This window comes from Vipera berus, assembly GCF_964194415.1.
Source record: "Vipera berus genome assembly, chromosome: 2".
NCBI lineage: Eukaryota > Metazoa > Chordata > Lepidosauria > Squamata > Viperidae > Vipera > Vipera berus.
This window is the reverse complement of record NC_138203.1, coordinates 212315635-212341289: the sequence shown is the minus strand read 5'-3', so window position 1 is coordinate 212341289 and position 25655 is coordinate 212315635. Positions and strand designations below refer to the sequence as shown.

General features: G+C 36.6%; 1 protein-coding gene across 1 annotated transcript in view; it reads left to right on the top strand.

The window, feature by feature from the left end:
• The window catches only part of CLINT1 (clathrin interactor 1), a 73243-nt gene extending 50414 nt beyond the window's left edge, over nucleotides 1-22829 (top strand). Inside the window, exons 7-12 of the mRNA XM_081318029.1 lie at nucleotides 2947-3196; nucleotides 7527-7599; nucleotides 12636-12716; nucleotides 17662-17957; nucleotides 18961-19165; nucleotides 21015-22829. Of these exons, the coding sequence (XP_081174155.1) occupies nucleotides 2947-3196; nucleotides 7527-7599; nucleotides 12636-12716; nucleotides 17662-17957; nucleotides 18961-19165; nucleotides 21015-21382 (1273 nt within the window). The 3' untranslated portion in view covers nucleotides 21383-22829. The remainder of the gene's footprint in view (nucleotides 1-2946; nucleotides 3197-7526; nucleotides 7600-12635; nucleotides 12717-17661; nucleotides 17958-18960; nucleotides 19166-21014) is intronic.
• The last annotated feature ends 2826 nt before the right edge of the window (nucleotides 22830-25655 follow it).

Here is a 25655-nt window from a genome sequence, read left to right as displayed (position 1 = left end):
GATTGATATCATCCAACTTGTAGTCGTAGACTCTGCTTCAATATATACTGTTTCAGGCAGGCAGCCTGCTTCTCAATTTTTAAAAAAAACAACACCTCCAAAGGACAGGGCGTGAAAACAAAACAAAAGCCTGTAGCCTATTATTGCATGAATTGGCTCTGCTTCTTCTGTATTCTTGATATGTCCAAATCTGTAATGATTCACCCTACAGCTCAAGATGTGTCAGGGTTTACCCTTACGTGCTCAGTCGATACCAAAATATATCCAAACTGCTTGCTCAGTTTGCATAGGATTTGATCTGGCTACACCACAAAAATAAAAAAAATATGTAAAAAATGATGAGCAGGCATGGTTTATGTGCATTGGACTTCTGTAAATTAGCCCATTTGTTTCCTGGAACAGAGTAAATTCTATTTTGTCTTAGTATTGCTATTGCTCTTCTTTAGTATTAGTATTATATTATCTCTTAATATATAATGTATAATATTTTAGTATTAATATATTATACTATGTTAGTATACTTAGCATTTCTAACCATTGGTAAGCACAAGCAAATTCAGGTGAAAGGGACCACTGATTTGTCAATAGACTGCAGTGCCACTTCTGTTAAAGTCTGCTCCAGATTTGACTACTCTCATTAACTTTGCCTAATATTAGTGAAAATGTTCACTAATACTGAACTTTTTCCCAAAATAGTTTTTGGTGAAATTTGATTGTGATATTTTTCTACTTCTAAGCTGTATCATATATTTTAAAAAGTAACACTTGTTCCAAAATGTATTCCAAGCTATACATATTATAATGAAAAAAACCTAAATCATGAGGTGAATGCAGAACTTTACTCTTTTTATTTCAACAAAAAGAATTTGCTTGCTTTAGCGGCTTGGTATATTCTAACTGTAGCATTTATAAAATTGAGTTGTCCAGCATTTCTTTTAAGTTCTTTCAAGTTTTGTCCTAATCCTGCTTAGCTCCAATGGTTAAAGTTTATGGGAATTATATCATTACAGGGCCTGTCCTGTAACTTGCCCTAAATTGGAAATGCCCCTTGTCTGGCAGTTGGATTTTGGGTGTTAAGTCTTAAGTTTGTTCAAGTTGAATAGTGATTGCTGATTATTTTCACTTCCTGTTGATGCTTTATCTGATACATTTTCAAATTGCTTGTTTTATGATTTTCTGTTTTAACACTTCTTACTTTGGAAGTGCTTTGGAAATGCTTCTGGTATTTAAAAGTAGGATGTGAATGAATGAACAAATAGAATAATTGTGTTGCAGTGCAACAGTACAGCTATAATGTGGCTTGTACTTTTCCTATATTTTAGTAAGGACTTGAGCTTTTCTTTCAGAATAATTATTGTTGATGTATTCTTACTTTATTTGGTTGGTGCTATTAGGCCCTCATATTATTCTTCCTCTGTAATCTGTGTTGGAAAATACTAGGAATTGTGATCACTAATTTTAATAAATTAAACTACCTCTTGCTGGCAAACAACTAATATACAGAGATACAATGGGGAAGCATAACCAAGTAATAGTTATAATAATAATGATGATGGCAAAGCCTGAATCACTGTTTAGTAGAAAACAAAGGCTTTCCCACAGGGATACTGTACAGTAGTTTGTGTGCCTCCATGGTGACAATAAGACAACCTTCTTTAAAAGAAAATTGTTTAGTGCTCTGTTGCATTATTCAACACAAACCTTTTGCAGCTAATTCTTGTTTGAGAACACAGTTATCTTTCAAGCTACCTCACAGCATATTCTTATTATACAATGAGGCTCTAACATGAGCTGCAGTTTTGCCTTATCTTTTCTTTCTGGAAAAGCACAAAATTTGAGTGGATCATTAAGCCTTGTGTTCTTCATAAGCCAGGAATTGTAATTGCAGCCAATTTAATCTATATCATACAATGTGTAATAGAGTTGCCTTATGATGGAGATAAGCAGCATATAAATTTAATAAATAATCTTATACAAATTGCATCTTGAATAATAAATTAAAGATAGCATAGTTACTAGAAAAAAATGAATTATTTTCTAAGGAGAATATCAACAATAGTAATAAAGTTCTGGTGAAGGGAAAAGAGAATTTTCTCAATCAGTAGAATTGATAGTGAAAAGTCTGGCAATGATTCAGCTCATCTTACTTGGTTGGCCATTCCAACCAAATGTACAGGTAAATTGAATTTGATATCTTAAATAGAAATTATCTAAACAGAATCCTTTCTGGTTTTATAAAATCTTAATCATAAAACTGACTAAGCACTTGGTATTTCAGTATGGTACCATGTACTGAAATTTGATTAGGATGTTGCATAAATCTCTGCCAGAAATCAGGAACCAGGATAGAGGTCAAAAGTATTACAACTTTATTAAATGCTACTTATACACAAGAATCTGAATTACTAATGGTCAAGATGAATTGGTGTCAGTTAAAAGTCAGCGGACTTCAAGTGAGGCTGGACTTAGGTCACTCACAGGGCATAGAGACTCCAGATTGATGATGCATTTGACCCCACGCTTTAGTTTAGCCTCCTATAGTGTCAGATTTGAAAAATATTATAATTGGTAACCAAAATGTTGTAATTAGTTAAAGAAAAAAAAACTTCAGTGAGGACTTTAAGCAACAATTGCCACAATAATAAAAATAACAAATGGGTTGGAAAAGATTTTTGTTTTTAAAATGATACAATTTGGATTCCTTGATTGAAATTCAGGTTTAGAAGACGCTCACAAGATAATTGTAGCACAGAATAATTTCTAGAAGTGTGTAAGACATTTCAAAGAGGTGTTTCAGAGTTGGGTCACTTCCAGGTGGTTGAAAGAATTTCAGAAATAAAATTGGAATAGCTTTTTCAAGTTGACATTGCACTAGTAATTATTTCTCCACTCTCTTGTGTCCTCATATAATATCTAATATGTGTTTTTTGGTTTTAATTTTCACAGTGATAGTGATGAAGAAAAGAAATCCAGAAGAGGTAAATCACCAAAAGGTGAATTCAAAGATGAGGAGGAAACAGTGACCACAAAACACATCCACATTACACAAGCCACAGAGACCACCACAACCACCAGGCACAAACGCATGGCAAATCCTTCCAAAACCATTGACTTGGGAGCAGCTGCCCATTACACAGGAGACAAAGGAAGTCTAGACCAGAATACTGGAGCTTACACTCCACAGTCTACAGCTAAGGTAAGAGAGTAACCAAAGAGACCACTCTGCATTAGAATTCTCATTCCTCTTAATCTAAGTTGCTTTTGTATAAAGTAATACATTTAAAAATATTTTGGCTGTGCTGGAAGAGTCATGTATTGAAAACAGCAGGACTATTTTTGTGTAGAATGATCAGTGGTTAATGGACGTCATGGGCATAACAACCACAGCTTACCAGAAGTAGTGCTTGGGTTTCCTAAATATGAGGTAATTGTCATAGGCTTGACTTAGGTTGGTATCCCCAGACTCTCTTTTAAAGGTCTAACTCTTCTGCCCAATTAATTATGGAGAACCTACAGGCCCCTCCACTACAAAATTTCAGTCCTTGAGCTAGCTAAGCTCTCACTAAGGCTACCTGGGCCTAGACAGCCTGTACAAGCTTTCCCAAGAAGCCATCCAAGTTCAGTCTTTGCCCTGCCTGCCACTGGTAATCTCTCTCTATGCAAGACTGCTTAAGTGGTTCTCTGGTAGACTGCCTACATCCCCCAGTGGTCTACTGGGAGGAGAGTAGACCAAACCATATTGCTGAGTAGACTGTTGGCTACTGCATCACTTATTACTTAAAGTGTCCACCCCGATTGAGCTCTTTTGATCTTAGTTGTCAAATCCAATTATTTGATATTAAGTGATGTTAACATTGTATTTAAAACTGTTCAGTATTGTGCTGTACTTCACTGCAGACTGGTATTCCAGGTGCATGGTTATGTAATCTTTGATTCAAAGATAAGGCTTTGCAAACACAAGAGCACAGGGTTCAGATTTTGGTCTCTACTAGTTTTGCCTTCATCTGTAGCATTCAAGTCAAATTTAGCTTTGGGCTTCAGTACTGAAAAGAATGAGACAAATCTATTGGTGTTTTTTTCTAAGTATCTGCAATACATGACCTTAACTGTTAAGAGCTTAGCATCAGAAGTTGCTGTTTTATGGAATCAGTCAAGCAGGCAACTTGAAGGGATATTGAAGGGATCAGAGAACAAAGGGACAGCCTTCTCATCAGCCTTAGGGAAGTTGAAGTACTAGAAATATTATCTATCCTAGTGAGTACATGGAAACATAGCTTGTTTTTGCATGACAAGGAAAAAGATCGTATGTATCAGTACTTCTCTGGCACCAGTCTTGGCAGGAATGCGCTATAATAAAAGGAATTCCATGACATAAAAGAATCCAGAAAGTACTGAGGACAGGCATAAGCACTTTTCTTCTCACTTTATCTACTTAGGATTTACTTAATCTGAATCAAAATTAATGCAGTCGTAAAGTCAGCCACCGAGATACAGTTTTCTCAAGCTAAGCCGAATGAAGTGTAATCAGATAGTTTAAAGTTTAATTATGTCCTAAATTAAAAGGCAGTTTGTTTATATCTCTTTCAGCCACCTGAAAGCAACTATAATTTAACAGACATCCGTTTGGTAGCACCCCTAAACAAGTCATTTTCATCTGAATTTTCCATTTACCGGTAGTTTGTTCTAAAATGGTTTTCTGTTAAATTACTTAATTTTAAAAAATGACCCAATAAAGATAAAGACATTTTATTGGTTAGAATTTCCTCTCAGAAAAAGCTTGGATTCTGTTTCAAATAAAAGCCTGCAAATTGCCCTAAGATGTTCTTGTAATAAAGTCCTATTTGATCTGTCCTGTATTCTTATCTTGCTTTTTTTACCTTATTGAAACAACCGAGGGTACAGATAAATTAAAAGCATACAAACTGTCTGCAGTCACATCCCAGGAAAAAAAAAATCTGTTAAGAAATTATCTGTGGGAATTAAATCACTTCCGTAGTACTTCAGATCGTGTGATTTTTCTGCCCCATAGCTAGTATGGCCATTGCTGAGAACAAGGGGAATTGAAATCCATACATCTGAAAGTTGCCAGGGTCGGGAGCCCCTGGCCCACAGTTTTACAGTGCATCTCATGCGAAAGAGCCTCTGTGTACGGGGAGTAGAGGAGAACAGGTTCAGTCTCTTGAAGGACCGGTACAAGTAGTCCTTAACAATAGTTCATTTAGTGACCATTTGAAATTACAACAGCACTGGAAAAAGTGACTTTATGACCATTTTTCACACTTAACGACTGCTTCAGCATCCCTGTGGTCATATGATCAGAATTCAGACGCTTGGGAACTGCTTTATGTTTATGACAGTTGCCGTGTCCTAGGCTCATCTGATCCCCTTTTGCGAGAAGCAAAAGTCAGTGGGGAAGCCAGATTCACTTTAACAACAGTGTTATTAACAACAGTGATCCACTTGACAACCGTGACAAGATAGGTCGTAAAATGGAGCAAAACTCACTTAACAACCGTCGCTTAGCAGTGGAAATGTTGGGCTCCATTGTCATTGTAAGTCAAGGACTACCTGTACTTAGTATCTATTCCCCAGCTAAATGAAACTAAATGGATACATATATCACTGAAATTTTGGTCACTCCCACATCTGTGGTTATCTTGGTGCTCAGTGTTGGAACCTACTGTATAGCTAGGAACATAATTCATTTTGTTCTCCACCTCTGCTTTTCCTTAAACTCAGAAATCAATCACAGCAGAAGCTTTTTTTTTTCTTCTCAGAAGCAGGAACCACTATTCTGATGTACCTTTTCTCACGAAATATATTGTGGATTGTGTTACGCTGTTTGGTTTTTCTTGTTTCCGATTATAATTTATCTAAATGTACTGCTAAACTAATGTATTGGAGAAAATATCATAAAATAAAATTAAAGTGAGCCAATAATGCTGCAATGAGCAGATTTTCTAGAAGCTCATCAGGTACACAGAGTTTACTATAACGTGCCAACATTTAGAGACTATTAAAAAAAGATAAGATGCTACAAGAAAAGCAACTTTACAGCCATTGTTATTTGTGACTATACAGAAAAATGTACACTATCAGATCACACATATTAAAATATAATTATTGTTGTTAGTTGCGTAGTCGTGTGCGACCCATCGCAACCCCATGGACAACATTCCTCCAGGCCTTCCTGTCCTCTACCATCTTCTAGAGTTCATTTAAGTTCACGCCTACTGCTTCAGTGACTCCATCCAGCCACCTCATTCTCTGTCATCCCCTTCTTCTCTTGCCCTCAACCTTTCCCAGCATTAGGCTCTTCTCCAGTGAGTCCTTCCTTCTCATTAGGTGGCCAAAGTATTTGAGTTTCAACTTCAGGATCTGGCCTTCTAAAGAGCAGTCAGGGTTGATCTCCTCTAGGACTGACCAGTTTGATCGCCTTGCAGTCCAAGGGACTCGCCGGAGTCTTCTCCAGCACCATAGTTCAAAGGCCTCAATTCTTTGGCGCTCAGCCTTTCTTATGGTCCAACTTTCACAGCCATACATTGCAAATGGGAAGACCATGGCCTTGACTATACGCACTTTTGTTGGCAGGGTGATGTCTCTGCTTTTTAGTGTGCTGTCTAGATTTGCCATCGCTTTCCTCCCCAGGAGCAAGCGACTTTTAATTTCTTGGCTGCAGTCCCCATCTGTGGTGATCTTGGAGCCCAGGAAAATAAAATCTGTCACTACCTCCATTTCTTCCCCATCTATTTGCCAGGAATTGAGAGGGCCGGATGCCATGATCTTGGTTTTCTTAAATATAATAGCTTTATGAAATTATTAACTTGCAGTTTAATCAATGATTTATTTTAGTAAATTCAGGGCCCAATGGTAAGATAAGTCATAACAGTATCTGTATTGTTAATGTTGGCTCCTAGAATTGGCCAGCCTTTTAAAATAAATAACACCATCTACACATTTGCTCACCTTAGGTGGGATACAATGTTAACCTCATAGGCTGGAAAGTAAATACAGTAGAATTAAAAATGTTACTTCCAAGTTTTGGATGCTGAATTTAAACCACAAATCAATTTTCAGTTTTCAAATTAGTGATTACAAAGGGCTTAGTAAGAATAAATTTTGGGAATAGATCTTTGTGAAGAGCTAGCTACAAGCATTTTATGAGACTAGAGTGGTTTTCCGGTATTCTTAAGGTCCCAATATCAATTTTAAGGAACCAATTTCATATAGGCTTTTTCTGTCATATTTATTTTGAAACTTTTTAAAACTATTTCTTCCTTTTTACATCTTTGCAAACACTAATGGGAAGAAATTGTTGTACAAAAATCCTAATAAAATTCCTCTGGCGTGTTAATTTCTAGTCTTCCATTTTTTAATTTTTAAATATAAATTTATTTCTAATGAGGTTTCTTGCGATGTGCACTCACCGACCTATATCCAGTAAAAGAGGAACTTTGTAATGTTACGGTTTTTTCAGTTTTGTTTATACTATATATATTAAAATAGTTCAATTGTGCTTGTACTAGGTTTCTGGTAGCAAGTCATCCAATGATCTGGTGGATCTTTTGTTCGATGGTACAGACCAATCCGTTTCAACAGGTAAAGTGCATTTTCTGTTTTCCATTTGAGCCTAATTTTCTGTTTGAGATACAGAACAGTGAAGATACTGCATCCAAATTGCCTCATTATATAGATTAACACCAATATTAATACTAAGAAGGATTCATAATTAAATTAGTCTGTCAGGAATCATAGTCACTGAAATATGCAATCCAATCAATTTTCAGCCCTTAGCACGCTACACAAGTTGAGAACAAGGAAGAGGAGATGTGGAAGTGGATAAATTATATTTCTAAATCTGATGTATGCTGTTTTGTAAGCATTAATTTTTAATTTGTCTTTTTCTAAACAAACCTATCATCACAGCTAAAAATTATAAGCGATCACCATGAAAAACCCAGCCAACTTTAACTACTTTTGAAAGCTATCCATGATCATCTCCAATTTGAATACTTGGATGGGGGATCATGCAAGAAAGGCCAGGAATGTAAGCTAAGCTAGGAGGGGAAACCTAGGAGGCAATAGCAAACAAGTTCCATATTTCTACCAAGTAGTTTTAAAAAGACATTTTCTTTTAGACTGGATTGTTACGATTTGCAAAATGTTCAGTCTCAAGTATAAAATGGGCTTTTTCAAACAGGCTGGAGTGCCTGTTTGAGACTTGAAAATGTTTCATTACTTTTCCAGATCCCGTTCTTTCCATTCTCACAGTAGAAATGACCCAGTTGTGGAAGTTGAAAAACTTGTGTTCCTCAACTTGTGTTAGGACAATGGGCAGAAGAGAGGATGATCTCATCCCTCTTCCCTCAAAGTTTGGCAGTGAGTACCAGAAGATTCCCTGCCATCTGGTTTAGGCCTTGTTTTTAGGAAGAACACTTTAATAAGCTGAATATCAATATGGGTACCGGTATTTAGGAAACTTTTAATAATGTGCATATTTTTGTACGTGGCTTCATTCTTTATCTCCAAGAGTAGTTTTCTGAAATGTAAATAAATAGCTAGGTTAGCGATTTGAAAACTTTGCCGAGATAGAATTATTCTAGTTTAATTTCAAAATATAGTTCACATGTTTGTCCATGTATACATGACTGCATGTACGTATATTTTTAAAATACACTATGATATGTGTATATGTTCTTGTGAACAAAGACACACTGTTCAGTCTTACTAGGTTTTAATCATTCCCCTTTCTTAAAGCATACGTATTTGCTTATTAATACAAGGATAGTGTCAAACATATTTTATTTTCATGGTCCTGATTATTTTAAAATATAAATATTTTTGTTTATTTCTTGTTTTTTATAATTTACTATCTTAATTTTTTTCTAAAAACAGGTCACGTTTCTATCTGGGTAAACATTGCTCTGAAGTCTGTCTAATCCTAACGACCTAGTCTTATAAAACAGCATCATTATTAAACTATTGACTTTTTAAAAGATATTGTCATATGGATAAATAGCTTTTCGGGCAAAATATATAGTTCATAAAAATAATGTGTTACAGCACATCACCTAATACAACAGCAGTACGAATTAAATATATATGCTGTCAAGAACAATAATTTGCTATCCACCCTATAGCTCTCTCCTACTTAAAAATTAGAGGGCTTCCCTTAGTTCCTGGGGCTCACTGGACTTCTGCCAGTCGGTTAGGCACAGAGCCATCTCTGCAGATGTGTGCAAAAGATGTAAAGGGAAGAAGAAACATACTTTCGTGTGCTCCTGGGACACTTTAGGCACATCCTTCAGTCAGATGGGAGCTACTTCCCTTTGAGTGAATTCTATGCAGCTGGACCTAAAGCAGAATGGGACGCCTGTATCTGAGGATTCATCTAAAAGGCACCTTGGCTCAAATACGTTGAGCATATAATGCTTGTGACTTATCAGCTCGCTAACCAATATATTCCTCTTAAAAGCAATTGGTAATCAGTATTGTTTGCATGAACCGTGACAATTGGTCACACAGGCTTTAAGGAATGGGAGTTGTAATCCACAATATCTTTTCCATGCACAGGTCAGTGGTGGTCACAGAATGCTCTGCTTTACATAAAATATTGCTAAGAATATGCAAAATATATATGTAGAAAATACAAAGTCTTTATAACATTGGAATATGAATGCATGAAACTGAAATACTACTTCTGCTACTTATTTCTAATGATGCAGAAATAACCAATTTCCATTTTTCCCCCTTCACCTTCCTGAATTGGATGACTTGATTTAAGCCACTTGAAGTCAGACAAGTCATTCCCACCCCATAAGAGCTTTTCCTATAGGAATAACATGGCCCCTTTGCCGAAATTGTTTTATCCACAAGCACTTCGCAGTTGGGTACAAAGCTTTTTGGATCTAAATATTTGCAGCTCAGGCTTGAACTGTGCGCTCCTTTGTGCTCTCTGAGCTTGGTTGGTCTACCACTAATGAAGTTACCTAGTTTGGTAGTGAAATAGTTCAGAGAATACCAAGGATCCCACACTCTTTGGATCTCACTCTCAAACCATATCCTGTATAGTTTGTTTAATAACCAAATGCATTTTTCCTCCTGTTATACCAGATGAAGAGTAGTTCCAGCATTACTAGCTGTAAAGGCCTTATGAAAACAGAGCATGTAGATCTTTTTTCTGAACGCTGTAATCCATTCAGCTTTCTGTTCTCTGATGGAAATTAGACTTATCCCTCTTTCCACACCACATCAACGTTTAGAAGATGTCCTAAGGATGAAATGTATTACTAACTTGCTACCACAAATAATGTCATTGCTGGCCTAAGGGGGCAGATGGAGTTGGATTATTATGACCATGTTCACTCTGGAGTCTTTTTATGTAATTGCTGTCCTTCATAAGCAGATAAGCACTGCTCTTGGATTGTGTGAAACTTACTGTGTGTAGCGTTGGTCCATACCACAAAATAGGTCTAAAGTAAGTTTTACTTCTGTAAAAGAAAGGGTCAGGAAAATGTATGCTGCAAAGAATTTGTGCATTTTCCTTCTAGAGATTTAGCAGTTTCCTCAGCAATTTCACCTGGGAATTTAGCTGGTATTTATCATTCTAGGATGACACTTAAATTGATTATTTAGGATTATTTTGGCCTGTGTTGTCTTAAATATATGTTTAAGACTATACTTTTTGGAAATTTCTAATTATCAGACTTTCCTGAAACTTGTATACTGTACAATACTCATGTAGATGTGCTGTGTAAAATTGTACAATGATAACTCCTATTCATCTTAGTCTTTTTGTGTGTATGTATTTTTTGTGTGTCTTGTACAACCTCTAAATATTTGAATCATTAAGGTGATGTCCATCTTTTCATAAATTGCTAGCATGAACCCAGCCACCCCATCATTATTTTAAATCAGCATCGAAAAATAACCAGCATAGCTTTTCTATAAGCATCACATAGTAATTAACAATATAAGAATTTGAGACAGATCTGGAGCCTGTTTTCAGTATATTTTTATTTTAATAAATCAATGTACAGTCCAAAAATAGAGGCTTCTGTTTGAGAGTCAAGCCAGCCAACCTAACCTTGACTACAAATGGCATTAAAAAGAAATACAAGTACACATGTTGTAGAAAGGGAATTATTCATTTTATTGCTGCTAGCCATTTATTAAAAAAGGAGATGGTTCTAGTTTAATTAACTGAGTTGAGAGCAGCAGATGGAACAAAATGTCTTGCAGCGATAAGACAATTCAGAAATGGTACCAGATGTTGGAAACTGTCCCTGGTGTTGTTTGAGTGCAACACAGATGTTACAGTCCCACCTGGCTAGTTTCTAAGCACTGCAGGCTAAACAGCTGTGATGTAACCCATATAATGTACACAGGCACTATAAGTAGAATAATTGAGCCACTGCTACTTCCTATAAGGATGTGACCACTCAGAGATGACATTATTTTTAAGGACAAATGTAAGATCAACTTTTTAGTACTTTCAGGGGAAGAAAGGAGCTAATTAATACATTGCCCAGGAAGTTTAAATTCCTGTATTAATGAGAGGTTGATTGTGCAGCAATGAACCATAGGTTCAAATAAACACTCTGCAAAAGCTCATTAACATATACAGGTTTAAAAAATTAAAGAGCAGCTTTTCTCCTGAGTCTAATAGCAGTTTTAAGAGGGGGCTGATTTTTTTTTGTTCCAATTATGAATGTCCTTCTGAAGTATCGCAGCCCCAATTTTTGTCCATCAATCTTGTCTAACCTGTATGCCAAATGTATAGCAATGTTAAGTTATATGGTTTATTATCCCAGATTGAGACTCTCTGTGAAATGGCTAATGTATTACGATTATGCTCAGCTGAATTTTAATGCATTTTTCTATTTTGATTTATAAAGTATTGTTGGGGAGAATAATTGAAGTACTCAAGTACATTTTGAATTAAATGGTTTCAGTTCTAGAAAGAGAGCATTTCAACATGTAAAAAAACGAAGCCCAATTTAGATTGTACGACTTAAAACGTGGAATCCTGTGCTCATCTTTTATGCTTTCACTTGCTCAAGATTTAATTTGTGCAAAGTTAGTTTAAATGTTGTATTACCAGCTGCATAATAAGCAAAAAGAGGGGGATTTTATTTTTATTTTTTTTAAAAAACAACAACCATTATTCTGTGTCTTGTTTGAATTAGAATTGTTTTAACTCTTGCTGCTATAATAACAAAGCCTTTGTCTATAGTATTTTTTATGAATTATGACAAGCATTATATCATGCGGCCTCAAAAACCCCTTTCGTTACTATATAAATATATAAATAATAAGGTAGACTTTAGCTGTATAAAAATGATTCAGTATGATTTGGACACAACTGAAGAATTGGGCCATTTATGGGCCTCATTATATATTTAGTTTTGATGGGCATTGTTTAAGAGTAATTTCTTTATTGTCTCTGCTCTTTCTTCCATATTTACAGCATTAGTATGGGCCTTTCATTTTCTGTGACCCTTGTGAGATGCGTGCCGGTTCCTCTTGATTACATTCTCTTTGTTTTTTCTCAAAGTACGTGTAAACTACTATACCAAAGGAAGTGTTTCTGTCCTACTTCACGGTAACCTGCCTTCTCATTCCTTTGGTTTTAGGCGGCTCCACTGACCCCTTTGGAGGCTTTGCTGACTTCAGCTCTCCTGCCGCTGCCTCTGCAAGCTGTCCCTCGACGCAAGGTAGGAAAGGGAACAGGAATAGACTCCGAAATTGTTGAGCACTATTATGCTAGGCCCAAAAGCCAGTCCTTTAGTTTGAACAAAGGGCTTTCAAAAAAAAAAAAAAGCTGTTGACCTGAGGAAAGAATCCAGTTTGTTTATTACAGTAACCAAAGGCTGCAGTAGACAGGATGATGTGTTTGATTTTGATATACATTATAAATGTGTTTTAAACCTTTCCAGAAGCTTATAAAAACTATTTTCTTTGGTTTTTACTGAAAATCTGCATGAAATCTCATCTCTGCTTTTTGGCGGTTTGCCACTCGGTGCTAAAGCTGCATTTTTTTTTAGAGAGCATCAAGGACCACAGTAGGGGGTTTGGGAGCCATACGTTTTCCCACCCCTGCTTTAAGCCCACCTGTTAGCAGTTCAGAGAAAAAAATATATTTTTGTCCTCTCTCTAATACAGTATTTGCCCCAGTATATTAGTACTGCTTGTTGTAGTTTTGAAAATCTAGATTAACAAGATTTAAACATTTCTTCTCAGTCTCTTTTGAGTATTTTATGTTGATCAAATTATTCAGAATGAGGCAATATCAAGTGGTTTATTATGCCTCCAGTGTGCTTAATCAACAATTTCATTCCTCAAGGATTTTCCCCCTTTGCTTGTGGAGATTTGTGCAGTTTCTCTTGCAGGTTGTGGGTTTCATGCCTTCCTTTCTCTCTCAAGGAGACCAAGATTTGTAAGGCTTCTCATGGCATAGGTTCTCGAGCAGGGGGCTGGAATAGAAGACTTTCTATTCTATTCTATTCTATTCTATTCTATTCTATTCTATTCTATTCTATTCTATTCTATTCTATTCTATTCTATTCTATTCTATTCTCATATCACAAAAATATAATTGGTGCTATTTGTCTTGATATGAAGTTAGAAGTGTTGGTATCTGGTAATAGGAAGTACCTTCATGTGCGTTACCTGAAATTGCAAGAGAGCTCTTCACTGCTGAATCCCAGGTCTTATTAGCACCAGGTTCATCTGTGCGATGCCTCTGTTCTTTAGAACAGGAAGGCAATTTTTAAAAATCTCAGCTTTAGAAAGTTTACAAAAATCTTACACATTTTAACTGATCTCAGTATTTCTCTGATGTTTGCATTAGTTCTAGATCCAGTACCTTAATTCTAAAACTCCTTGGTTTCTTTATAAATTTGTTTTATAATCATTTGTGAATGCCTTAATAGATTTTAAAGTGAGGCTGTATAGAAAAACTTCATACATGTTAACAATACATAAACAGTTGAGTGGAATGTTTAGAAAACCATCTTGAATTAATGATGTGAACCTGGTGCTGTATCTGCTGGATAATCTGAAGACATTGACTGGGCAATAGCAGTCAATATACTTGGATACCACTATGTAATCTCATTTTATTCCTGCCTTATTATAAGATTAGAGTTAGACAGTCAAGAATCCAGAATTCTCTTCAGTAATGACAGCAAATGGCTGTGTGATACATGTTTATTGATGTGCATCATATTTACTAACTTGTTCCATATATGATGTTATGATTTCTATTGTATATTTAATAGTTTGTTTTTACTGTGTGAGATGGCTAGAATTGATTTGGAATCTGGCTGTGCCTAAGACCAATTAATTAATACTTATAAGCAGAGAAATTATTTGGACACTCCATTCTGTTTCCTATAATAGCTGTAACGATGGTGCTTATGTAATCTATACAAAAACTCTTTTAAGAACTATAAACCACTAGTTCTGTATCTTGTGGTGTTGAAAAACATCCCCAAAATAGTTGCATTGTTTTTAGACAGAATAGCCACATGTCCTAGACAGCACACTAAAAAGCAGAGACATCACCCTGCCAACAAAAGTGCATATAGTCAAGTCTATGGTCTTCCCAGTTGCAATGTATGGCTGTGAAAGTTGGACCATAAGAAAGGCTGAGCGCCAAAGAATTGAAGCCTTTGAACTATGGTGCTGGAGAAGACTCCTGCAAGTCCCTTGGACTGCAAGGCGATCAAACCGGTCAGTCCTAGAGGAGATCAACCCTGACTGCTCTTTAGAAGGCCAGATCCTAAATTTGAAACTCAAATACTTTGGCCACCTAATGAGAAGGAAGGACTCACTGGAGAAGAGCCTAATGCTGGGAAAGGTTGAGGGCAATAGAAGAAGGGGACAACAGAGAATGAGGTGGCTGGATGGAGTCAGTGAAGCAGTAGGCGTGAGCTTAAATGGACTCCAGAAGATGGTAGAGGACAGGAAGGCCTGGAGGAACGTTGACCATGGGGTCGTGATGGGTCGGACACGACTTCGCAACTAACAACAACAATAACAGCCACATGTCCTAGAAGAAAGAGAGAATTGCTTATTTTCATTTTTTTTTCATTAAGACTCTTGCAAAATAAAAATTATCCATGAAACAAAAAGCCTTAGTCCAACCACTTTCTCAAAAGCTTTCCTTAAAAAGAGAAGAGAGGTGGAGCAGTAGTTATTTAAACCATTGAGTCTAAGGATGACCTCTTCAAGAGGGGGCATACCACTGTCTCTGTCGAGGCTGGAAAGCCCTTTTTTAATTAAAAAGATTGAAAAAGATTTTCAATCATCGCCAAAAGAAATTTTATGGGAGAAGAAGATGTGAGTTGATCTAAGAGCTGTGCCTATAAGCACTTTAACATACAGTGTTCTACCTAAATCTTTACAGATTATTAAAAGAGTTGTTTTGGATAACTGAATTCCATTATGCAAATATTATAGTATAACTTAATAATATTCCTTTATCAGTATTACTATGATTAATCTGTACTGATCACCATTATGCAAATGGGCAATTATGATTTATCTTTCTTGAACAACAAAGCCCCTCTAGAAATCTTGGTTGATTCATCATCATTGGTAAAGTTCCCCAAAGAATGGCAACAGACACCTCTCTATTTCCCCATTTCCTTTGTATGTGTACTGGAATATGAGCATCCAGTAACTGGAGAATCAACACATTCAGCAGTTACTTACCCATCAGGAATACTTTAAATGTGCTTACATTTTTAATAGGCGAGACTAATTGAAACACTCCCAATAAAGTCCTTTTTCTAAGGGAGATCAAAGCAAATGTTTCATCATAGCCCCAAGCTAATGAATTTCAACCTGCTACTTGCATTAAAGTGCATCATTGTGCTTAGAGGTGTGGATCTTCTTTTCCCTCCCCGTCCTTGCTTACTTAAATTTTAATCCACCATTGGAAGTGAAATTAATTAAAATAAAGGGTTTTATACCCAGGTGCACAGGTAATATTAAGAGTTACTGAAGTGAGATATGAATTATTGCAACAACTTTATAATTAAGCACATTAGATTCTAGATAATCTGCAAGTTTGTCGATCACTAATTCCTTATTAACAGTACAGGTTGGATTATTCTGCAGTCAGAAGGGTGTCATTTCTGTGACCTTATATTTCCCCAGTCTTTCACTGCTCATTTCGAAAAACTCATCTAGTGTAATTCGTGAAAAGTCCTGAATTATTCCCTTTTAGTCCTGCCCGACATTAAATATAAAATGTTAGTTTCAAGGTGTAAATCTGTGTAATAAGCAACTTTGGTGTCCATTACCTTCCTGGTTGAAGTGTGGGACAAAAATGATTGGTTAATCATTTATTATTCCAAATTTTCTTTCATTTCAAAGTTATAGTATTCATCTGTGGCTAATGAGTTAAATTTATCATCAAAATCTACTCCACATTAAAAAAAAAGAGTAGGCTACGGTTTCATCATAAGATTTGCTTAGGCAGGTAGTACTCCACCTATGACCGTTTAACAATGGTTTGAAGTTACAATGGCCTTACAAAAAGCAGCTTATGATCCGCCCTCAAAAATACAACCATTGCATACATAACACACACACACACACCATAGTCACCTAATAGCAATTTGGGTGTTTGCAACCGACTCTCATTTATGACAGTTGCAACATTTTGCAGCCATGTAATCATGATTTGCAAACTGTCAGCTGTCTTCTGACAAGCAAGCTAAATTCACTGAACAACTGTGTGATTCATGTGACAGAGTGATTTGTTTAACGACCATGGCAAAAATGGCTGTTAAAATCAGGTCCAGTCACACGATAACTCATTTAATAACCACATCACTTAATGACCAAAATTCCGGGCCAATTGTGGTCATATATCTAGGATTGCTTGTATGTTTATTCAAGTAAAATGTGTACTTTTATAAAATATGGAAATAGATTCCTCAATAAAAAGAAGTAATTGGAGTGCTACTCAGTATTTCCTGTGGAAAGATTTGAATGTGTGAGAGAGCTTTAAATGCATATTTATCAAAGCACCCACAGAGTGCTAAACAAATACTATATAATGCTGTCAACCAGCACAACAGAGGTGAGATAAACACCCAGAGGCAGTTGAATTTGAAAGCCATTATTTTATTGGTATCCCACTTAGCTCTACTGATTTAATAACTCTTTGTACAGCAAATAATTTATATGTAATCGGATGAGTTTGAGCAAATTGCTGTTTTTATTACTTACGACTGTGAGACCATTCTTGTTCATAACGATTGATTCAAAGCCTCAGCCTAAGTCAGTGTTTTCTGCTTTACCTAAGGCTCCTCATTTTTCAGCACTGACAATTTAAATAGCGAACCTCTGATGCCTCCTCTCTCCATCATGCGCTTGTTGGGTTAGATGTTATACTGTCCAGGAATTTGCATCCCACTGATAAAATGTCAACAGGTGTCACCCTTACCAAGCCATTGTTTCTGCCATTTTCTTGCTACCCTATTCGAGTAATTAGGATATTCATGAGGGAGAGTAGGGCTCAGACGGAGATTCTACCTGCAGATGTTAATCTGGGTGGACAAATGTCAATTCCCATTTGTATCAGTTCATATAATGGGGCATTTATTTGCCTTACAAAAGGTTTCTTTTCCTTTCCCTCTCCAGGTACAATTACAAGCGGGAATGGAGAATTTGGTGACTGGAGTGCCTTCAGCCAAACTGCTCCGTGCCCAGCTGCTCCAGCTGGAGACGTCTTCAGTAGCTCTGATCAGTCAGCTGCTGAACTCTTTGGCAGCTCTGGTCAGCAGGGTCTTGGCCAGTCTCCAGCTGCTGCAAATTCTGCTGACGTGTTTGATTTGATGGGCACCTCCCAAGCCACAATGACCTCTTCTCAAAGCATGAATTTCTCCATGATGGGCTCTAACACTGTCAGCATTAATCTACCTATGTCAAGGTCACAGGTATGTAATTGTTCTGCAAGCCATTAATGACCATTTTGTCCCTGTTTGAAATGGTATCTGAATAATTTAATACTCAGCTTATTTTATCTCTGTGTTGAGTGTTTTCTAACCTATTTTGCTTTGATCATTATTCTTTGAGATTCATTTAAGTAGGGGGGAAAAGTCATCCTAGAGCAACAAAACATATTGTAGAATTTCTAGCTGTAACTTTTTAACAATTCAGAAGAAGTGTTAGTTGTTTCCTGTGTTAGAGTTTGAAGAGGGATTAGCTCAATTACAAAATATTAGTCCTTTAGTTAGGTAAATTTCCATCTAATTTAAAAAGATTTCAAAAATAATTGGAGAAATCAAACGTGGTTGGGGAAAAAGAAGAGGATTTTTCTAAGTTTTTGGTCTTGGCATAAATTAATGATTCAATTTCAGAATCTGAAGAATTGGGAAGGATTTTAGAGTCATGTAGACCAACCACTTGCTCAATGTAGGATTCTGCTTGATGACTATAAAACCTTGTAGTTTTATCCCATTGGTTATTCTCTTTGACGCAATAAAGAATGTCAAATTCTTCTATTGTGGAAAAAAAGTCAATTCCCTTTCAGATATTTGAAAATTGTTATCATATCGCTACTTGGACACCGGTTCTACAGGCTAAACATATTCAAGTTTTTTAATTGTCTCTCATAGAATTTATTTTCCAGACCCCTTACTATCCTGGTAGCCTTTCCCTGAATTAGATCAGGGGTGTTCAAACTTGGCCCTTTTATGACTTGTGAACTTCAACTCCCAGAATTCCTCAGCCAGGCACGCTGGCTGAGGAATTCTAGGAGTTGAAGTCCACAAGTCATAAAAGGGCTAAGTTTGAAGACCCCTGAATTAGATTGTCAATGTACTTTGTGATCTGTGATCCCATACTGTGCAAACTTTGTAGATTATTCCTGTGTCAAATTCTAGACCATTAAAGCAATGAATCTCACAACTCTAAAAAATGTCTTTTCAATGTTTTCAGCCTTTGCAAAGTGTTAATCCAATGATACAGAAGCCTAATCCACTATATAATCTGGGCACAGAGATGGTCCCCAAAAATATAAGCAAAACTCTGCCTTCAACTTGGTCCGATCCCAGTGTAAATATCAGTTTGGACAATTTAGTTCCTGGTATGCAACCTTCAAAACCCCAGCAACCGTCACTGAACACAATGATTCAGCAACAGAGTAAGCAACGATTCTCTCCTATCTGCTCATGCATGTTTCTAAAACAGGTCCCTCTGAATGGATTTGTGCAGGATTAAAATTATCTTCATTTTGAAAATATTTCATATAACTTCAGTTTCAGTGCTTCCAACTCTTTTCACTCAGTAGAGCTCATGTTACATTTCAAATAAATGTAGGGCTTTGCCAGTTCTGTAGTAAACTATGAGTTTGCACCCATAAGATACCAAATGCAATCTCAAGGGGGAAAAAAGATCAAATGCTGATTCTTCTGGCTGGCAAACTTCTTCCAGTAAAAATAGGCAGTATTGAGATGAATTGAATAAGGGCCTGAGGATGTTTTCATGCTCCCTTTAAACCTTGTAGCCACCTAAACATAGACATTTTTATGCAGGTAGTCCTCGACTTACGACCACAGTTGAGCCCAAAATTTCTGTTGCTAAGCATTACGACCTTGCTTGCCACAGTTGTTAAGTGAATCACTGCGATTGTCAAGTTAATAATACGGTTGTTAAATGACTCTGGATTCCCATTGACTTTGCTTGTCAGGAGGCCGCAGAAGGTGATCAATCACATGAGCCCGGGATACTGCAACCATCACCAAGAGCCTTGGTGGAGCAGTGGGCTAATGCCTCCTTAAGTAACACCAGCTGCCTGCAATTAGTGCAGGTTCGCATCCCACCAGGCTCAAGGTTGACTCAGCCTTCCATCCTTCCGAGGTAGGTAAAATGAGGACCCAGATTGTTGGGGGCAATAAGCTGACTTTGTAATAATGCCGCTTGGGGTGTGTGTGAAAGCCCTAATAAGCAGGCATATACATAGAATGAAGGCTACTGCTAAGCTTGTAAGCCGCCCTGAGTCTTCGGAGAAGGGCGGGATATAAATGGAATTAAAATAAAATAAATAAATAAATAAATAAATCATAGATATGAGTGAGTTGGCAAGCATCTGAATTTTGACCCTGGGGATGCTGCCACGGTCTTAAGTGTGAAAAATGGTCATAAGTCACTTAATCAGTGCTGTTGTAACTTTGAACAGTCACTCAGTGAACTGTTGTAAGTCGAGGACTATCTGTATAGGGAAAGAATAGACAGTGGTGCAAAAGGAGTCTGGATTAAGGAGTGTTGGAAAACAAGAATTAAGCTTATTCAGGAAATACTGATTAGAGTTAATTGATTCCCACAACTGCTATATTCTGCTGTACAATGTAAATTAGTAGTACTCAACTGTTACATGGTTGGTTGATTTGTGTTAGCCTTAACGTATCTTTAAATGTTAGAAATATGCACAACATCATCAATGAATGATATTTCCAAATAATACATTGTGGTTTTCCAAGACAAGTACAATTGTTAGTAATGAGATAATGTCAGCTTGAAACCTCACAAAGTGTAGCCCTCTTAATCTAGTGGCATATTTACTTCTTTTGTCGACCTCTTTTCCCAAACACCTGGGAAATCCCAAATCCATCTCTCCAGGCAATAATTGCTCTTCTTTCTAATGTCGTCCAGTCAGAGATAAGAGAAATTCAAGCAGAAAAGGAAATAAGGTTTTTTTTCAGTGAGGTTAGGAATGTGCTATAGGTGTAGATCACTAAACATCAACATACGCTGACAGGGATTTTGATAAGGGAATAGCTGAAGTTTGTACATAGGAAAGCTACACGAAGAAGTTAATACTACGTAATGTAGAAATGTATGGAGTGGTGCTCTAAAGGTTGTGACTCGAATTTTAATTTATTTGAAGCTTTGATTTGAAGACATCTCCAAGGAAAAGAGGAAAAAAGATTGCCTTAAATAAGTAAGACTGTAAACATTTAAAATTCTTTACTTAAACCACATTTTTCTTCCAGATATGCAACAACCGATGAATGTGATGACTCAGAATTTTGCAACTTTGGGCCTCAACTCACCCCCCAACATGATGCCTCTTCGGCCTCCAGCAAACCCATTGATGGGCAACCCTGTTCCCGTGGGGATGGGAATGCCTACCGCAATGACTAGCACAATGGGGATGGCTTCCATGGGAGGCCCTAGCCCTATATTGAACCAGGGCATGATGGGAATGAATGTGAACATGGCAATGCCAACTGCTGGAATGGGTTTGTCAGGTACAATGGGCATGGGAGTTCCTAATATAGCTGTGGCATCCTGTATGACTCCTGGAACTGTGCCACCTAAGCAAGATGCCTTTGCCAACTTTGCCAATTTTAGCAAATAAAGATAATAAACCAATCAGATCGAATGAAGGATTTTAGCTGCACAAATAAAGCTGGGATAAGGGTGGAAAATGCTGATCAAATGCTTTTTTTCCCCTTCTTTTTATTGCTTATTTTAAAGGAATCCACATACGAATCCAAAGGTCATTTTTTTGAACTCTAAAACTACTTTTGTTCAAGTTTTGGAATTGAATGTTCTTCCAGTGAATTGACACTGCAATGTCTAGGCCATGTTTTATAATGGGACAATTCAAAGCTTTTCTGGTAGCAGCAACAGTTTTAACTTTGAAACTTACGGGAAGAATGGAATTTGGGGGTAAATACGTGTGAAACTAATTTTATACTTGATTTTTTTTCCTCCATTGGAATCTGTTTTATCTTAATTGGATCCATTCCTTTTCCTACCACTGAGTCAAATTTGAAGTCAAAATACGCTGATCAATTTTTTATAAGAAAATATATATATATATTTTTGTCCAAAATGGCTTACATATGTGATTATGGCTAATTCAAAGAGACCTGGAATGTATATATACTTTTGCTACTCTTCCAGCAACACTGCTGTACTATCCAAATTTTTATTATAGATCTCTTCGAGCAATTTGCCTGCGAATAAAGCTGGGGCAGGGAGGGATGTTCCTGCCAGGTTCTGCTATATAATATTCAGCGCAGGACTGATGGAAACATTCTCCAGAACTGCTACATGGTTTCCTTTTGGAGAACTCTGTGTATAAATTGGAATTCTTTTTTTTTAAAAAAATTGTTTTCTGCAGTTCTGCATCAGCGGCCAGTGGCATATTGCCTAGCATTCTCTGGGGTTATTGTTTACATCACCGATAGTCAAAAGGCAGCAATATTTATTCTTTCTTTCCTTCCTGTAATCTTGCGAAAAGAAAAAAAAAAACAGGAGGACTGTCTTTTCAGTTAATGGTAATCACCTTCAAACATTTTGTCAAGCCAATAGCATTAAATTTTAGATTTTATACAATTGTTGGCTTTGTTTTATGTAAATATGGCCTTAGCAATTGCAGAATCCAATAGAGAGGAGTTAAATATATATATAAATATATATATATATATTATTATTATTATTATTATTATTAAAGGAAACCTGTAGCAGTCAGATTTTATGAATCAAATGAAAATAAAGGAAGTAAATGAATGAATGAATTTTTTTTCCCCTTTACCTGTTTAAAAGAAATCCTCCATTTAGGATCACCCACATATCATGATTTTTGATCTGGCATGCAGAAGTTCAATTTATGTTTGCAAAGTCAGGGCTGCTACTGAAATAAGTACTATATTCTAGGTATTAAAACTTCATTGCTTCCCCCTTTCTTCTGTTGGTTACTTTATTTTTTTATTGTTCCTATTAAATTGCTTAAAATTTATTTCCATTGTACTCATAATGTTCTGTTATGCATAACATTAAAGTGTTCATTAAAAGCAGTGTTGGGGCTGTTCTTCCTTTCATTCCATTTGATGTTTATAAGAGCAGTTGGGGGGAATAAGGATCATTTGGGTAAAGTAATTTTTATAAATAATTTAAAAATGTTTAATGACTTCTTATCACCCACCTTTTCTATCCGACTCTACTGTTAAAAATTAAAAATGAAGCAGCCAAGATATCTTGACCCACTCCAGCCTTGCTAATGCTCCATCTACAACATTTCTAATTAGGCAGAAATTCATGTACTTCAGCTAAGTGGTAATGAAAAGTGATTCATTTGCTGAATAAGAGATGAGAGTGAGTGTAATTAGCTGACTGCGGTTTTTAATCTTTCAACAATTCAGTGTGTTTAAATTAGTTTCATAAAATAGGAGCTTTCAAGTGTTGTTACATCAAAGTAATCAAGACAAGCTTTACTGGCTGAGCAGGACAGATCTTCAGTTCCAATTTCGAAATCCTGGAACTTTTTGTGGGAATTGTCTTCATAACTTTGGCTTGTGACAGATGTTGAGAAGCAGAAAAAGAAAGAAAGCATGCAAATAGAACATGAATTGCAAGTGATGGTAGCAGATGGTTCCACGTAGGAAGAGGTGGTCAAAAAGGGTTTTAACCACTAGGATGGCATGGTACCAAAATCCAGGAATATAGTTTTATACACACACACACACACACACTAAAAGATCAGACTGAGTCTCTTCAAACTAGAATGTTTTGCAAGAAATGTGGAACCAAGCTGGGCTGAACCTGGACTAGATTACTGCTTTGGAACCACATTGTGAAACCTGTCAAGTATTTTGGTAGACGTATTACGGTTTGATTGTATCCTGCTGTGACCACTGAGACACGTAAGAATACATGCAGGGCAGGTGGGAAGCATAAGAGCAAAACCATTGGCAGCTTTTCACGTCGGAGCTCTTCAAACCTGGTCAACAGGTACTAGACTTCAATATGATGATGGAATATGTTTCTGCAAATATCCAAGGAAGGAAGTGGAAAGCAAATATAGAAACTCAGAACTTGGGAACATTTCCCTTTTGTATGATGTTGTGAACATTTTTCATGGATGGTGGGATTCAAAAGAGGTAGATTTGTTTCTTTGAATTTTCTCCTTCCCCCCCCCCCCGGACAATTGAATGATTCAAGTAATCCAGCCCCCAAATGCTGTTCTAAGAAAAAAGAAATAGCAAAACGGAATAAACTTTCAGGGGCATAGATTTAATGGGGGAGTGCCAAATCCATCCCTGAAGTCCACCTTCCATTCTGATGCCAGAAGACCCCAAAAATAGATTTCTTTCCCAGGAATGCATTGGGCAGAAATTAATAAGAAACTTGGTATATTCCCAACACAGAATTCTCACAGGAAGTCTAGGCCACAGTGATGCTGATCACTGAAACTATATGTGTCATTCTTTACAGAAAACAATATATTTTGCCATTTCAAACAATAGCTAATGAATAAATGAAAGATTTATTGGTAATATGGTAATGCAACATATTCTAAAAGAAATGATGTCTGAAACTACTAAATGAGTATCGGTGGCAGCATCTGTTTTATTGTGATCCATCAACTAAGAACCGCCTAATGTTTTTTACGGAAAGAAGGGGGGGGGAGGACAAATGTATCAATAAACAGCTTGGATAATGTGAGCAGTCACCCTGTGCTTGGGTGACAGTAACAGTAAGAAAGCCTCTTCCCTCAAACCCCCTTCCCCCCACCCCCACCCCGCTTCTCAGGGTTTAGATTTCTAGAGATTGCAGGAAATTGAACTGTTTGGCTATCCATTCAGTCTGAAGATCAACAATAATGATTCTAAATGCTAATTATGAAAGCCTTTTTGAAAGCAGATAATTATATAGCCAGCAGCACCATCAACGTTTAAAAATACTGTCAGACTTGGGGATCTCAACATTTATATTCTTCCCTAGTAAGGAAAAGATTGGCTAGAACTGAGCATGCTCGGCAACAATAGAAATCTGACTGACGGGATTGACTGTACTGGGAGGAGAAAGAACACTTTGAGCATTTTGGAAGAGTAACAACAGCAACATTTTCTTTAACAGGAGCCTCACATTCTGCACATTTTGTTACATGTTATCTTGTTGGAACTATTGCTTGTTTCAGGTTTAATATTTTAATATATTCTTTGGAACTGCAAAATGACATGTTTTTAAAGTTATAGGTAATTTGATTCACAATATAAATACTGATTCACAATATAACTTTGATCCCCAGTAACTCTGGGAAAACCAATGCTTTTCAGGTTTTCTCAGCGTGGCAAAGTTGTCTCAAGGATGGAACATTGACTTGGTAATGAATTTTCATACAGGAAAAAAAGACTCACAAAAATTTTGGTAGTGGAAAGTCAGCTAATTACATGTTTAATACAGAGTACAAGAACCTTTTGTGTAATCTGCAGAAACATTGGCCTAACATACGTTCTTCAAAACCTCTTAGGTTTTGTGATTCCAAAGGAAACAATTACATCAACATCCTACCTATTTTGGGTGGGAATGTGTATTAAAGTCAGGAGAAGTTGGCCATTTTCTTGAGATTTGAAGCTAAATCAGTATCTGATGTTGTATGTGTCAGTCAACTAGAAATCTACTTATGAAAGTGGAACTATTCTAATGTTTGTGGATTTTCACAAGAAAAGAACTGGGCAATTTCTCAACCATGGCAACTTTTAAGATGTATGAACTTCAATTCTTCAGCATGTTGGCTGGGGATTTCTGGAAGGTGAGATTGACACATCTTAAAGCCACCAATGTTGAGAAATCCTGATTTACAACACTTTGCTATTATGAAAAAGCAATTTAAACTGCAG